The sequence below is a fragment of the Zalophus californianus genome, chromosome 12, assembly GCF_009762305.2.
Source record: "Zalophus californianus isolate mZalCal1 chromosome 12, mZalCal1.pri.v2, whole genome shotgun sequence".
NCBI classification, from domain to species: Eukaryota; Metazoa; Chordata; class Mammalia; order Carnivora; family Otariidae; genus Zalophus; species Zalophus californianus.
The window spans coordinates 83,266,023-83,282,854 of NC_045606.1; the positions used below are offsets into that span (position 1 = coordinate 83,266,023).

General features: G+C 38.1%; 1 protein-coding gene across 2 annotated transcripts in view; it reads right to left on the reverse strand.

Annotated features, from left to right (window-relative positions):
- The window catches only part of TNPO3 (transportin 3), a 79,591-nt gene that overhangs the window by 44,039 nt on the left and 18,720 nt on the right, over window positions 1–16,832 (reverse strand). For both annotated transcript variants that reach the window (XM_027573635.1, XM_027573637.2), the window contains 3 exons: window positions 11,350–11,550; window positions 10,302–10,375; window positions 8,673–8,829 (listed from right to left, as the gene is read on the reverse strand). In XM_027573635.1, coding sequence (XP_027429436.1) covers window positions 8,673–8,829; window positions 10,302–10,375; window positions 11,350–11,550 — 432 coding nt within the window. The remainder of the gene's footprint in view (window positions 1–8,672; window positions 8,830–10,301; window positions 10,376–11,349; window positions 11,551–16,832) is intronic.

The following is a 16,832-nucleotide window of genomic DNA, read 5'->3' on the forward strand; positions in this document are numbered from 1 at the left end:
ATGTTGACTCTTGTACTTCTAAGGTAGCCATGCTCCTCCTATATTTGCTGTATCAGGCAATTATGATTATATTCTTCTCAATTAGTTTGAATTATACTGAACTGAATTGAAAGAAGAAAAACAAGAATGCTTCAAGTAAATTCATGGCAACCACACAAATACTTGAATCTTTGAATCTCTGGATGTAAAGTCATCACACGATTGTTTGGCCTTTATACTTCCTGAATGACATTTCAATTTACTAAGACATGATGTTTACAAATGGGAGAACCTGACTATACATTCTAACTTCTGACTCAAACTTAAGAACAGAATTTTGGAAAAAGCCTACATCTAAATCTAGTTGCTTGAAGAGAAAAAAATTCTGCTAATTAAATCAAACACACACCAGAAAGCTTCAGAACTAAGAGAAAGTTACCTTGGGTTCCTCTTTAAGAACTGCATTATTAAGAACTCTGTCTCTTAAAGCAAGGCCTCAAAGCTGAAACAAATGCCAGAAGCGTTCACCAGTAAAAATAAAGCAGAGGTAAATAAAAACTGACCTTGGATTAACAAAATGAAGACTAAATGAAGGGAGAAAAATATATTAGAGGACAGGCTCAGTCAACTATATGGGCAAGAAGAATATTTAAAACTTTTAAAAGTTCAACACAATGTTTAGGAAAGTCTCCATTTGAAGAGACCACAAAAGTAAAATACTGACAAAATGGGATGGAATAGAATGTAAATAAGAGGAACGTGGGGGAAACAATGAAAAAGGTTTAAGAGGCCTCTGGTACCTGGTATTACAGCCAGCCTATTTTTCCTGGCAATTCTGGACTATTTCATTTTCCAGGTTCTGTAACATGACAAACTACATGACAGAGTTATAGACTGTATTAAGTACCACAGGGACAAATTTTTCAGATTTCATTACAACAAATCAAGCTATTGCTTGTTGTCAATTATGAGGAAGTGTTAAGTCAAGCACATGCCATGGGAGTCCAAGTAGCTCCTACACTTGACCACTGTGCCAGTAATGATGCTTATGAGGGCTGCAGTGCTGACTGGATTCTTTTGGCTTCACTTGAGACCTTACAAAAAGAAAATGACAAGCTCAGGTCCCTTAACTCAATTCAAGTCATAGTCTGAGAACCAAATCTTCTACAACCACTCTAAATGAAGCTCTTATTTTGTGTAGCTCCAGGGCTGATAGTCATACACATAATTTGTGTGGCTTGCTGAACTACAAACAATAGCTGAATTCACAATCTCACCAAATTTCTCATGTGAAAGTTAAGAAATTGTAAAATGTGGAATTCTGAAACTTGGAAAAGAGACATCTGGTGTCTGGACCCTAATGAAACAGATAATCTTGAACTCCCAAATTATTGAGTCTCCCTTACGAGCAGATGCAGTCTGCTTTCCAGTGTCTGAGAAAAGCCTTCTTCAGTTTGAAAACCCTGTAATAATGTCATCTGAGACAAATGCCTTCATAGGTGATGCCCAATCTCTTCAAGACCTACCACAACCATTTCCTGTGCCACCCATAACTATGGCCAAATCTTAGCACCTTCGGGGGTTGGGGGAGGGGTGGAATGACAGGTATATACAAGAGGAAATAACTTATCAAGAAAACTGTAAACTTTGCTAACATGTATCTGAAGAAACCTGGGTAACATATATGGGAATGATTCTAAGGGTACCAGACCATGGGAGGCTGGAATATACCACTAACTTGAGCCAATCTCATTGATATGAGTGTACTTCCTAGAGATTCTGGATTTAATGAGTATATGGTGCCTCTGGCAAGGACCCAGGAAAATCATAGTGCAAATATCTAGGACTTGGGAGCAAATCTCTACCTTCTGCAGGTAATTATTCTTTTGAGAAACAGCTTCTGGCTTGCTACCACACCTTGGTAGAAACTGAACATCTATCCATAGGACATCAGGTGACCACGTGGCCTGAGCTTCTCACCATGAACTAAGTATTGTCTGAACTACTTAACATGGGCATGCATAACAGCAACCTGTCATCCGACAGAAATGGAATACAAGAAACTGAGTTCAGGAAGGTGTAAGAAAGTTGCATGAGCAGGTAGGTCAGATTCCTTTGACACCAACTCTTTTTGCATTGGTTCATTTCCCTCAATCCATGCCTATTGCCTCCTGCCTCCTGGATGTTCCTTACAACCTAGTTAACTAAAGAAGAAAACTCTAGCCCAGATTACAGAATGATGTGTACAACATGCTGGTACCACCTGAAGGTGGAGAGCTGCAGAATTACAGACCCATACAGGGTAGTGAAGGACAGTGAAGGACAGTGGTTGAAGGAAAATCCTAATGGGCAGAACTTCAAGCAGTATAACTGGTTGTCCACAACGTATGGAGTGAGAGAGAACCAAAAATATGGATCTGTACTTATTTATGGACAATTTTTAATGATTTGGATGACCAGGGATTTGGAAGAAGCATGATTAAAAGATTGGTGACAAGGAAGTCTGACGCAGAAGTATATATGAATGGTATACAAACAGGCACAGACTGTGGAGAAATTTGTCCTATGCGAATACCCACCAAAGGACATCCACTATAGAGAAATCTTTCAATGATAGATGGACAAAATTTGAAACTCTATAATGTTAGCCCCTTTCCCCAGTCACCTTGCTCAATAGGCTCATCAACAAAGTGGCCACAGTAGCTGAGACAGAGGCTACACCAGGATTAACATGAACTTCCACTAAGTAAGTCAAAACTACTGATGAGTGTCAAATCTGCCAATAGCAGAGCCCAACACCGAGTCCCTAAAATGGCACCATCTACCATGGGGACCAGGTTCATTGATTACATTGAACTTCTTTCACGAAGGAAGAAGAAATTTGTCTGGAAGGACAAGGCTCACAGGAAGAAAGAGACTTATATGCTGGATATGGATTTGCCTTCCCTGCTTGCAGTGCTTCTGTCAGCACTGTATCAACCATAGACTCACAGAATGCCATATCCAACCATCAAGGCCTCCTATCTAATCAAGGAACTCGTATCAGAGTAAGGGAAGTACAGTAATGAGCAACTGTGACCTCTGTTGGAGATTCTGGTCCCCAAGGAAGGAATGCTTCTACCAGGAAGTACAAACATGATTCCAGTAAACTATAAGGTAAGTCAACCACCTGGACAATTTGAGCTTCTTGTGCCACTGAACCAATAGGAAAAAGGGGAGGAGGGTGTTAAACTGTAGGCTGGAGTGACTGATCCCAATAACCAAGGAAAAACTGAGTTCCTCCTACACAACTGAAGCAAGGAGTTCTCAGTCTGGAACAGAGAGAATTTTCTAGAGAGCTTCTTAATACTTCCATGCTCAACAGTAAAGGTTAATGCGAAACTACAGAAGCAACAACCAAAAAAGGCAGGATTATTGAGGGCTCAGACTCTTTGGGGGAATGAAGGTTTGGGTCACTTCACAGAGTAAAGAACCCCAACCAGCTGAGGTTCTGAACAAGGCAGTTGTCTTAGTCCATTCACGCTGCTGTAACAGAATATGATAGATGGGTGGCTTATAAACAACAGAAATTTATTTTTCACAGATTTAGAGGCTAAGAAGTTCAAGATCAAGGTACCCCCAGATCCAGTGTCTGTTGAGGAACTGGCTTCCTGCTTCATAATGAAGGATCTTTTCTCTATGTTTACACATCACGTAAGAGGGAAGAGAGCTTTCTGGGTTCTCTTTTATAAGGGCACTAATCCCATTCACGAGGGTCCCATACTCATGACCAAATCACCTTCCAAAAGCCCCACCTCCTAATACTACCACACTGGGCACTAGGTTTCAACATATAAATATATAAATTGCGGGGGCGGGGCACAAAGACAAATATTCAGTCCACAGCAACATATAAATTTTGGTGGGGGGAGGCGGGAGAAGGGAGACACACACACAAATATTCAGTCTATAGCAGCAGGGGAAAGAAGAAACGAGTTGTGCAAGAAAGCCATACATATCAATTATAGAACTCTTCTGACCAATACATAACTGAGGGCTGTAGTAGCTCTGCATATTTCCTATTTGCTTGTTATGCCACTGCACACAAGTTTTCTGTTTTTGTTTTTTTTTAAGATTTTTATTTATTTGAGGGGCGCCTTGGTGGCTCAGTGGTTAAGCGTCTGCCTCCGGCTCAGGTCATGATCTCAGGGTCCTGGGATGGAGCCCCGCATTGGGCTCCCTGCTAGGCGGGAAGTCTGCTTCTCCCTCTCCCACTCCCCCTGCTTGTGTTCCCTCTCTCTCTCTGTGTCTCTCTCTGTCAAATGAATAAATAACATCTTAAAAAAAAAGATTTTTATTTATTTGAGAGACAGCATGAGGGAGAGTGTGTGAGCACAAGAGTACACACAAGCCGGGGAGAGGGACAGAGGGAAAGGGAGAAGAAGATTCCCCACTGAGCAGGGAGCCCAATGTGGGGCTCGATCCCAGGACCCTGAGATCATGAACTGAGCCGAAGGCAGATGTTTAACCAACGGAGCCACCCAGGCGCCCCTGCACACGAGTCTGAATATATGTAAAAGAGTTAACCAAATAGGAAGCTAAGTTAGTCAAATAGGAAGACTACGGCTGGTTATAGATGTATTGCCCCTCAGCACCAAATTCACCCTTTTAGACTACTCTGTAAAAATGGATCTGGGCCCTTTAAATATTTTTTCCTGTGCCGCTAGACTGACTTTTTGTCAGAAGGCCACTAGAGAGAAACAAGAGAAAAAGGGTCTGCTTCCCGGTGCTAGTGTGCTCCCTTGGTAGCCTTCAACAGAATGTGCCGCTCCTCCAGCCCCAGACTCCTATTTCCTCTGGTGCCTGCCTCTTGCAATGCACTGGCCACCAATTTCCCCAGCATTTCCCCCACCCTCTCCAATGGATTTACAGCAAATCGCGTCTGGCTCCTAAAGAATGTACAACTTCTCCAGCACCAGATTCACTGTGTTCAGTTTCTCCAGTGTCTGCCAGACATCGTGGCCAGCAGCTGCCTCTGGTACTCCCATACCAAGGTGATTTTGTGGCAGAGAGACACCTTCCCCGAACAGCTTTCTTGGGCTTCCTAGAAGGCAGATTTCCTGCAAGTTCAAAAAGACTGATTTTCAGCAGCACGGAGTGCCAAAAATGACTTCTCCACAATTCTGTGCCTTCTACAACAGGGTCTGGATCTTAGCCTTGGGAGGGGGTGAACTCCTCCTTCCTTGGAAACTCTATCTTAGCCTTGGGGTTAATGTCTGCTCCTTGTTTCTGTTTTATGGCTATATTCTTTAGAGCTCTCTTTACTTCTTACCAGACAATCCCTCATCACTGTAATCTCCAGTTAGAATTAATCATTCTTTGTATTAAACATTCCCACATACTACTATGTGGTTTCTCTCTTCTGACTAAACACAGACTGATACTAAAAGGATTCTAGATCTGGGGCAAGGAGGTAACAAGGTGAGTATTAGTCCTCTTTTTGTGTTAGGAAGGAGAGAAATGCTCCAGTGGCCAAAGTTATAATATTTTAAGCATCAAAAGAAAGATTTTAGTTGAGACCCTGAATCAATGAAAACCCATGAGTCATAACACTCCATAAAGAGATGACAGAAAAAAAAACAGTGACACTTGAGGCAGATTTAAAACAAAACCCTATTTTGCAAACAGGAAATTAAAAAAGAATTAAGATTTATAGTGCTTTCCTAGAAGAATGCCAGAATACTCACAAGAATACCAACTAATACATACACAGAAAGAATGACAGAATTATTAAAATATTATTTTGCAAACCACAATGAAATTTTTTTTAAAAAGATTTTATTTATTTGACAGAGAGAGACACAGCGACAGAGAGAGAGCACAAGCAGGGGGAGTGGGAGAGGGAGAAGCAGGCTTCCCGTGGAGCAGGGAGCCCGATGCGGGGCTCGATCCAGGACCCTGGGACCATGACCTGAGCCGAAGGCAGACACTTAACGACTGAGCCACTCAGGCGCCCCACGATGAAATTATTAAGACAATGATTACCAACTAGAATTTAAAATCTTTAGGCAAAGGTTGATATGGAATTGAACATTTTCTATTTTATGAACTACCATCATACAAATTGCATTACAAGGAGGAAAACAAACTTTATAAACGGAAGAATCAAACTTAAAATAAATGGTAAGTTGAAAAATGCATCCTAATCTAGTCAATCCTAACATCACTAATGGAAGGTCACCAAAAAGTATTTCTCTTCTGATAAGATGACACATGAAGTATCTATGATGTATTCCAGTCAATAATGTTTAACCTTTTGGGGCATCTGGGTGGCTCAGTTGATTTAAGTGTCCGACTCTTGATTTTGGCTCAGGTCACAATCTCAGGGTTGTGGAATCAAGCTTTATGTCAGGTTCTGCACTGGGCATGGAGCCTGCTTTAAGATTCTCTCTCTCCCTCTCTGTCGCCCCCCCCCCCCTTAAAAATAAATAAATAAAAATTTAAAAATCTTTAACCTTTTAAAATCAATCATTAAGTCTTTCTTTCTCAACCAGGGTTCTGGAAAGAATTAAGTCCTACAGAAAATTATTTGGGTGACTGTTTTCTCCATTATCCTAAGGATAGTATACTTGTACCATTATTAATGCATAGGAGAGAATTTGTTCCATACAATGGATGCCTTAGGGCATTAAGGCTTAATTCTCTAGAGGAATCCCTACTGAGAAAGGCTGTTTTAGATACAACTTCCAATTAAAGGAAATACAGAGAACAGAAAAACAAACTAAATGAAACAAAGACAAAGCAACCAGAAAATCTAAAAGGCAAGAAAATCTATAAAATAACTGGTCCAATCTCAACTCAATCAGTGTCATTTTGAAAAGAAGGGGAAGAGGGACTGTGATTAGGAATCATAATAAACTGGGGCGCCGGGGTGGCTCAGTCGGTTAAGCGTCTGCCTTTGGCTCAGGTCATGATCCCAGTGTCCTGGGACTGAGCCCCGCATTGGGCTCCCTGCTCAGCGGGGAGCCTGCTTCTCCCTCTCCCTCTGTCTGCCGTTCTGCCTGTTGTGTACTTGCTCTCTCTCTGTCAAATAAATAAAATCTTAAAAAAAAAAAAAGGAATCATAATAAACTGATACAAGGCATGGTTCTAGACTGGATACTGATTTGGAAAAATGCTGTAAAGGCTATTTTAGGATGAACTTGGGGAATGTGAAGATGGTCTGGGTATTTATTAGATGATATAAAAATTTACTGAAATGGAAAGATGAAGCTGGATGACTGAAAAAGCAGGCTATAGAAGGATAGGTAAAATATAATCTCATTTGTATTTCAAAAATTTGTCATATGTTCATAGAGGATATGTACTAAAGGGTTAACTGTGATCTCCAGATGGTTTGAATATAGTTTGTATTTTCTAATTCTCAATAATACTATCTCCTTAAAATAAATTCTGAAAAATGCATATAAAAGAGTAATTTTCCAGTGAATTTCTAACACCGATCTGAAGGCAATTTTAAGTAAAAAATTTCTTTTTCAAATAAAAAGTTCTGGGGTGCCTGGGTGGCTCAGTCATTAAGTGTCTGCCTTCAGCTCAGGTCATGATCCCAGGGTCCTGGGATTGAGCCCCACATCGGGCTCTCTGCTCAGAGGGAAGCCTGCTTCTCCCTCTCCCACTCCCCCTGCTTGTGTTCCTTCTCTTACTGTCTCTCTGTCAAGATAAATAAAATCTTAAAAAAAAAACAACAAAAAAACCCAACTCTCAAGCAACTATCATCTTTAAATAAAAATTAAAAAAAAAATAAAAAGTTCTATGATGTTCCAAAAGTACTGAAACAATTCCCTGAAAAATAATCTATAACCACATTATTGAAAAAATTGATCTAGACTATAAAGACCTAAAAATGAGATGTGGCGGCTAGATAATTTAATACCATCAAGTTCAAGAACCAGCAAATATTTTCTTTAAAGGGCCAAAGAGTAAATACTTTAGATTTTATAGACTATATGTGGTCTCTGTGAAAATTATTCAACTCTGCCACTTCAGCTCAAAATTATGGACGTACACAATACATAACTGAATGGGCATGACTATGTTACAGTAAAACTCTATTTGCAAAAATAGGTGACTAGCTCATAGGCCATAAATTTACCCATCACTGGTCTACAGCATTAAAATGTCCACCTAGTCAAAAAGGACCTAATCACATTTAACTCTTTTTAAAAAGATAGTGTAGTATTACCTAATCTGTAATTGTGATATTGCCCAAAGGTCAATTAAAGTCCTGAACCACTTCCCTATCAAATCTCAACTGATCCTTAAGAGAGGATCCTTTCCTTAAGTAAATTTATACATTAGCATGGTTCTTTGTCAAGAGCCAACAGTTTGTACCATGAAGTAGTAGAAAAGCAAGGGATGTGTAATCACAAAGCCTGAGTTCAAATTCTGAACTAACAGTTGTATAAGTCTAAAGCCCGTTTACATCATTCATAAAATGGAAATAACATCATCCTCACAGTGTTACTTACAAGCTCAAAAAGTATAGTTTCTGAATATGAAAGTATTTAATTGTAAAGTGTTCTATAAAAGTCACAGTATTATCATTGCCAATTTTTGCAAAGAAATCGTATTTCACAATAATGCAACTGAATTAAAAAATAACCACCATGGCTTTTTGCCCCTACAGAACAACTCAGTATTTCACATTTACTCACCAATAGAGATACCACTGTACTAGAGTAGAAGGCCAAATCTTCTATAATTTCTGTGCGCCGGTTAGCCCCAATTCGTAAGGAACGACTATGTACTTCTTCAGGTAACACTGTAAGGATCTCCAGCAGAAAAGGCAGAGAAGTTACATCATTGCTATATCTGGAAAAGGAAAGGGGAGAGATTAAAGTTACTCAGAGTCAGAAAATACAAAATCACAAGATAACAACAGGCTTCAGAATAACCTGTAACAACAAGAGCAGCATTCTCACTACTGTTAAAATGGAGGAAAAACAGATAAAATTTTTTGGAAAGGTATCTGGAAATCAAAATTTCAACTTGCATCATCTGTGACCCAGCAACTCCACTTCCAGAAATTTCTCTCAGAAAATCTCACATACACATGCAAAGTATATAAATATATGCACTGCAATACTTTCTCGTAATAGCAAAAATATTGGGAAAATATAAAGGTCCTCCATTATTAGAATAAAAAAGGTTACAGACAGTTATACAATGGAACATACACAGCCATTAGAGTGAATGAAATATCTATGTCCTAACATGAAAAGATGTCTACAACGTACTATATAAAAAGTATATGAAATATATTACATATGAGTGAACAAACACATAGATATATTAGAATATATACGCACTTATTTATTTTAAAGTGCTTAAAGTCTGGAGGGCTATACAGTCAACCATTAATAGTGGTTACTTATGAAATACAGAAATAGGGAGAGAGAAAGGCTTTTACTTTGAAAGCTTCCACACTATTAGAGTTTTTTCAAGGAACATGCGTTAATTTTCTTAATGAAAATTTTCTTTAAAAAAATAAACAAACTATCCATGGTGCCTGGGTGGCTCAGTCATTAATCGGCTGCCTTCGGCTCAGGTCACGATCCCAGGGTCCTGGGATCGAGGCCCACATCGGGCTCCCAGCTCCACGGGAAGCCTGCTTCTCCCTCTCCCACTCCCCCTGCTTGTGCTCTCTCTCTCTGTGTCTCTCTCTGTCAAATAAATAAATAAAATCTTAAAAAAAAACAACTATCCATATAAAGATTTAATGACACATTGTAGTTGGATTAGGCAAAAAGGACATCCACTTTGCTCAAAAATAATACCCTAACCAAATGCCAAAATGCAAACAAATATCAAGATTATCCGGCCAAGACCATGAGGAAATGCTTTTATTCAAAGTAGCAGGCTCCGTGTAACTGAAAATCATACTGTCCCTTTGACAGATATGAAATAAACCCCAATTAGTAAGAACTTTTACTCATAATGATTTCTAATTTAATATAATCTTAAACATTCTGACAATGTTTTTATAGAACTGCTGACATGTCAGTTAGTGGGAGTGATCCACAAGACAATGAAAGACTTTGCTGCAGTTAATTCAAGGAACATGTGTGTATAAATTATGAGGGCCTTTTATGTTCCACATGACACACTTCTGTAATATTTAAATTTTAAATGATTTTCTTTTAATCTAACAAAAGTTAATAATAATTCTTTGTTAAGTGTTTGGGGAAATATCCCAAATGTCTAGCTAATGCGAACAAATTTCTCTTTGTACAAGGTTAATAGTAATTCCAAATGCTAGAATATAGTTAATACAAGTTACTTACTTTTCCACCAATGTTTGTACACATCCCTTCCAGGAAGGCATCTGTAGGGCAAGGTCTGCTATTGCTAAAGCCAGCTGAATAAAAAGAGAGATTAAATAAATGAATAGAAACAGATGAACAGAAACAGGGTTACCATCAATATTAATTGGAAAGCAAAGAAACTAAACTTTATCCAAACAATATGACAACAAAGACTGACACCCCACCCACCCACCTCTCCTCACCTCCACAACTACATATATAATGTAAACTCTTCTGGGCTAGCTACAAATTGCTAGGATTTAAAAGTTAACCTCTAAAAATGAAAAAACAAAACCAAAAAACAACAAAAAGAAATCAGAAAGAACAGACTATAGATTTTCCTCAGAATATATCAATACTTACTTTTATTTGGCAATACCATAGAACTTCATGGACAGATAAATTATACTTTGCCAAAAGGCCAAAGTTACTGACAAAGTCAGCCCTTTGACTTAATCCTCAAGTAATGGAATGCCATTTCCCTTCTCTTTCCATTTCTCATCTTGAAGCCTTATGCAAAAGCCTCCTTCCTCTTCAAGGGCACTTCTATGCCAGGCAGAGAACACACATGAGTATGTATTCACTGAAGCTTCCAGTTTTCCTTTCTAATGTATTTACCAGTCTAAGGGGGAAGAGCCAGATGCTTCACTGTTTCATTCGTAAGACTTTTACTAGCCAACTGGTCCAGAAACGATTTTTTTAAAGGCAAGTAGGCAGACCTCTGACCCAGAACAGAAGAGTATACAATATTTTTATCATCTGCAATTTTAATAGGGTTGGGGGGGGGCACATATGCCTGCCTGTGAAAACCTATACTCATCTCCCCCACTTCTGGTATTTAAAATGGTTTGAAATCAAATGAACTCTAATATTAACATAGAAGATTTTCACTTTCTATCCACTTAAGAATATACCATTAAGTCCATAATAAAGTTAACATTACTTCACATGGCCTAGCAATGTCAATCAAAATCTGATAAATCCAAATGGCCTTACAAATTTCCCTAATGAGAAGCACAGGATTTACCTGCGTTACAATGACAGGTGACAAGTCTTTCAAGTTCTGGATATGGGTTAGTAATGAGTCCCGTAAAGAGGCATGAGAGTCTGTGGGGAGCTCATAAAATGAGGTCTGAATCTTCATTTTCATGGTCTGTGCAGCAAAGTAGCATGATTCCACATCCTGTCGGATCTGTAACAATTGGTCTGAAATCTCCCATGCATGAACCTGAAAGCAGATCAGACAAAAATGTCTTAAAGACTATTGTACTAAGTAATTTTAATGTTACACCTCAATACACGTAAAAACATATGTAGACCAATATAATAAAAACCCGACAAGCTAAATTACCCACTAATTTAGCCAATACCTCAAACTATATATTTATAGGTCCTGTTCAACAAAAGTATTACCTAAATCCTTCTGACTCATTCTAGGAAGGCATGAGAGTTATCAATCAGATCAATAGGTCTAACCTTGCTGATCAGAATCATTAATTGTGTAGGGGAGAGAGTAGGAAGAAAAAAGTCCCAAAAGCTCCTACTAAAACTAAAATGTCACTGTATAACTTCCAACCCTATCTGGTTAGATGTTTCTTTTCCACTTTTATAAGCTTTTGTCTACTTTGAGAATTGAATCTGATAACCATTTTAATATATCTATAAATAGGTCTCAGTAGACCTACATTTCAATCTTTAGTTCCTTTTAGGAGAAAATAAATCTCACCCTAAATGAATATTATTTCACATACTTCTATTATTTTCTAATGTATTTATGTTTGGCAAAGTGCTAATATATACTTACTACTAAAATCATTTTCATAGGAGAAAATAAATCTATCTATGGAAATAATAATGGAATGAAAGCATAGGATTTGGTCTCTAACGGATAGTCACAGTTATAAAAGAGTTCTATTTTGAAAGATAACTTTGGGAACAAAGTTGTGCAGTACACAGTAGGCAACTAATTAACAACTGATTAATTTTAATCCAATTCTACCAAACTGCCTCTTCTTGGGAGAAGGCTAAAGTAGGCTGGCAATAATGAACTGAAAAAAAAATTTGCAATCTCAATTCAGGAGCAGAAGCAATTGTGGAAGGAGATCACAAAGATTCACCTAGTCAATTTCTTATAAAGCTAGAGCACTTCACAAGTAATACATAATCATTCTTCAAGATCTTTCCAAAGATAAACAGGAGTCAATAAAGAGAAACAGGCAGAATAAATGGCCTGTACAAGTTCCCAAAGTAAATTGAAAACAGAGACACTGAAGTTCATTAGAGGTTAATTAACATAAAACTTAGCTTTCAATCAAATAAGACAGTGGAAAATAAGCATAAAACATTATGTCACAGAAAAAATCTTCCAGCCACATAAGTTTTTAGCTATTTAGTATCTAACCAGTAACTCAAGCACATCTGGAGTTTAATATGCCATCAAAATATATTTTTCTCAAACTGATACTTTATAATCTAGTTTATTGGCTTTTTTAAAAAAAGATTTTATTTATTTGAGAGAGAGAGAGAGAGAGCGAGCGCGAGCACAGAGGGAGCGGGAGAAGCAGACTCTCCCGCTGAGCAGGAAGCCCAATGCGAGACTTGATCCCAGGACCCTGAGATCATGACCTGAGCCGAAGGCAGATGTTTAACAACTGAGCCACCCAGGTGTCCCTGGCTTTTGTTTTTTTTTTAAGTAAGCTCTATACCCAATGTGGGGTTTGAACTCATGACCCTGAGATCACAAGTCGCATGTTCTACCAACTGAGCCAGGCAGGCTCCCCTCAAACTGTTATTTTAAAAAAATAATAGCAAAAAGATTCTATGAAACCTTGGAATCTCCATAAACGCCCTCATAAAAACACAGCAGTTAAAGAGCAAAACTAAAGCACTATGGGCATTTACAACAAAACCAGGTATTATCTTGTTATGTCTAAGAACCCCAAAATATAAGTGGTTGGGGACAAACCAGTGACATCTGTAAGACCTGTGTAGTTTCAGCTTCAGTAAAAGCAGAAGCAGAGAAAAATAACAGGGTATCTAACGGATATAAGGCAAGAGGAACACCAAAAGAGCCAAAAAGTATTCAATGGAAAGAAAAGAGAGACAATTTGAGGACTGAAAATAGAAGAGGTTTTGTCTGATCTGAAAGCAGGTGAGTAGAAGAGGTGAGTGGAAGAGGCCTACATAACATCTAAGGAGATGGTACAGTCTAGCTTCTATAAATTCCTGAAATGAAGGACAGGACTCCAAACTGAAGATAGAATGCTGTGAACAGAATCAAAATTATACAGGATAAGTAAAATAGAGACAAAAGAAGAAAAGGAGAAGATAACAAAACTAGGAAATCTTAGAAATCAAACCACATTTGTAAATACTATAAGAAAACAACAGAAAAGGAAGTTCTTTGAAGATGGAAATACTACCCTTAGCCATGCCTCCTAAAGTTCAGAAAGACTAATTTCATAAAAAATAAGCAATTGAAGCCAAATGCCATATACAGATACAGGGGGAAAAAGAAAATAATGAACAGAATAACATCTCTACAAGGAAAGCAGGCCAGAAAAACATTTTAAAAACTAGTCTACCAGAAAAACACAGAGATATTGGCTATCCATCTAAATAAATTGGACACGATAACATTAAACAATTGCTGAATCTAAAAACAAACAAAAAAACCAGTCTAAAGTCCAAAGGACACAGAAGCCAACATGAAAGAGCTCAATGGCCAAAGATAAAAAACCTAGTGTAAGAAAATGGATTATGATAGTATTGGATTATAAACTCAAAAATAAAGCAAATGCCATGAGTCCATACTGATGTGAACAATGACCAAATAAATAAGTGTGAAGTTATTTGTAATATATAAAACATCATTTTTACAGAAGAATGCTTAGTTAATAAAGGTAAGAAGGAATGAGAAAAATAGACAATTACTATTTCAACACCACAGTAATAATTGCTACAGGAAATATTCATGGATAGGGGATAAAATTAGTGGGTGAACTTTAAAAAAGAAACAGGGGGGCGCCTGGGTGGCTCAGTTGTTAAGTGTCTGCCTTTGGCTCAGGTCATGATCCGAGGGTCCTGGGATTGAGCCTGCATCATCGTGCTCCCTGCTGAGCGGGAAGCCTGCTTCTCCCTCTCCCCACTCCCCCTGCTTGTGTTTCCTCACTCGCTGTGTTTCTCTCTGTCAAATAAAGAAATAAAGAAATAAAATCTTTAAAAAGAAAAAAAAAAACCAACAACTCAGAGTTCTCTACTGGAGAGACAATGTAAAGAGACCTAGACTACATGGAAAGCAAAAGGAGGGCGGCTAAGTCCAGCCTTCCAGCCATTTCTATCAGTGTCAGTCATGAAAATGAAGCCATCTTAGAACCCCCAGACCAGCCCATCCACCAAACTTCATGAAGAATTAGAATTCAGAGTCCTGCTCAAATACGTGACCTATAAAATTGTGAGATACAATGAAATGATTTTTGTTTTTGTTTTTTAAATTTTTTTTTTAAGGAGGCTCCATGCTCAATGTGGGGCTTGAACTCACAATCCTGAGATCAAGAGTCACATGCTCTACTGACTGAGCCAGCTGAGTACCCCTGAAACAATTTTTGTTTTAAGGTAATTTGTTTCACAGACCATGAGAACAACCAACCAAATATTATGTGCATCCTGACAAAAGAACAGGATACCACAATGACAAGAGGATCAAACTTGTGTCTCATCAAACCTTTGGATGAAGCTGGCAATTTGCAGGAAACACAGAGGAGACTAGAGCTGCATGGTAACTATGCAATCAGCAAAATCCACAACATAGAGTAACTCAACAGGTCAAATGGCCCAGATTTTCCAACAGTTAAATAATCTAGAGAGAGAGAACTTACAGATTAAAAGACACTCAAAAAGCATATTTTTTAAAACAACAAGACTGGGCGCCTGGGTGGGTCAGTCGTTAAGTGTCTGCCTTCGGCTCAGGTCACGATCCCAGGGTCCTGGGATTGAGCCCCGCATCAGGATCCCTGCTCAGCAGGGAGTCAGCTTCTCCCTCACCCTCTCCCTCTGTGTGCACCTCCCCCCCAATAAATACATACATGCACACATTACATAAATAAATAAATAAATCTTTAAAAAAATAAAAATAAATTAGAAGTAGAGATCTCAAAAAGGAAGGGCAGAACCAAAAGTCAAAACAAAACAAAAAGCCCATTTCCTTCTGGACTGTTAAACCTGGGGGTGGGGATGCAAAGATTTATTTTCCAAACATCATTTTTATTTTGGATCTTTTTAAAAGATTTTATTTATTTATTTGGCAGAGACACAACAAGAGAGGGAACACAAGCAGGGGGAGTGGCAGAGGGAGAAGCAGGCCCCCTGCCGAGCAGGGATTCCGATGTGGGGCTCAAGCCCAGGATCCTGAGATCATGACCCGAGCCAAAGGCAGATGCTTGACGACTGAGCCACCCAGGCGTCCCATATTTTAGATTTTTTAAAAAGTAATCTCTACACCCAATGTGGGGCTCGAACTCACAAACCCGAGATCAAGAGTCACATGCTTTTCCAACTGAGCCAGCCAGGTGCCCCAAAAGTAACACATTCTTAAAACAATAAGACACGAAGAGAAACTGAAAATATCTTAACATAAATGAAAATAGAAACACAACATACCAAAGTTTATGAGATGCAACAAAAATAGCATTTAGAGGGAAATTCATAGCCACACACATTTATGTTAAAAAAGAAATATCTCAGATCAACAACCTAACTTTACACCTTAAGGAAGCAGAAAAAGAACAAACTAAACCCAAAGCTAGCACAAGGAAGAAAATAACAAAAATTGCAGCAAAGATAAATAAAAAAGAGAACAGAAAAACAAAGATTTGATTCTTTGAAAAGATAAAAAAAAAAAAAAGCCAAACCTTTAGCTATATTAACTAGGAAAAAAGAAATGGAAGTGAGGACTTACTACCAATTTTACAGAATAAAAAAAGATTATAAGAAATACTATGAACAACAGTATATCAACAAATTGGATACTGTAGATGAATGGGCAGACAGAAACATACAATGTACCAAGACTGAATCAAGAAGAAATAGAAAATCTAAATAGACTATATTGCTATAACTAGTAAAAATATTGAATCAAAACCTTCCAATAAAGAAAAGCCCAGGACCAGATGGCTTTCCTGGTGTTTTCTACCAAACATTTAAAGACCAATATTTCTCACACTCTTCCAAAAAACTGAAGAGGAGGAGAGAATGCTTCCTAATTTATTCTATGAAACCAGTACTACTCCGATACCAAAGCCAAAGATACTACAAGAAAACTACAGACCAATTTAAATATTGATGAAAAAAACCCTCAATAACATGCTAGCAAACCAAATTCAACAGTACATTAAAGGATTATACACCATGACCAAGTGAGATTTATTCATGGAATGCAGGGTGGTTCAACATAAAAAAATTTAAAAGTGTAATATACCACATGTTAAAAGAATGAAGGGGGAAAAAGACTAA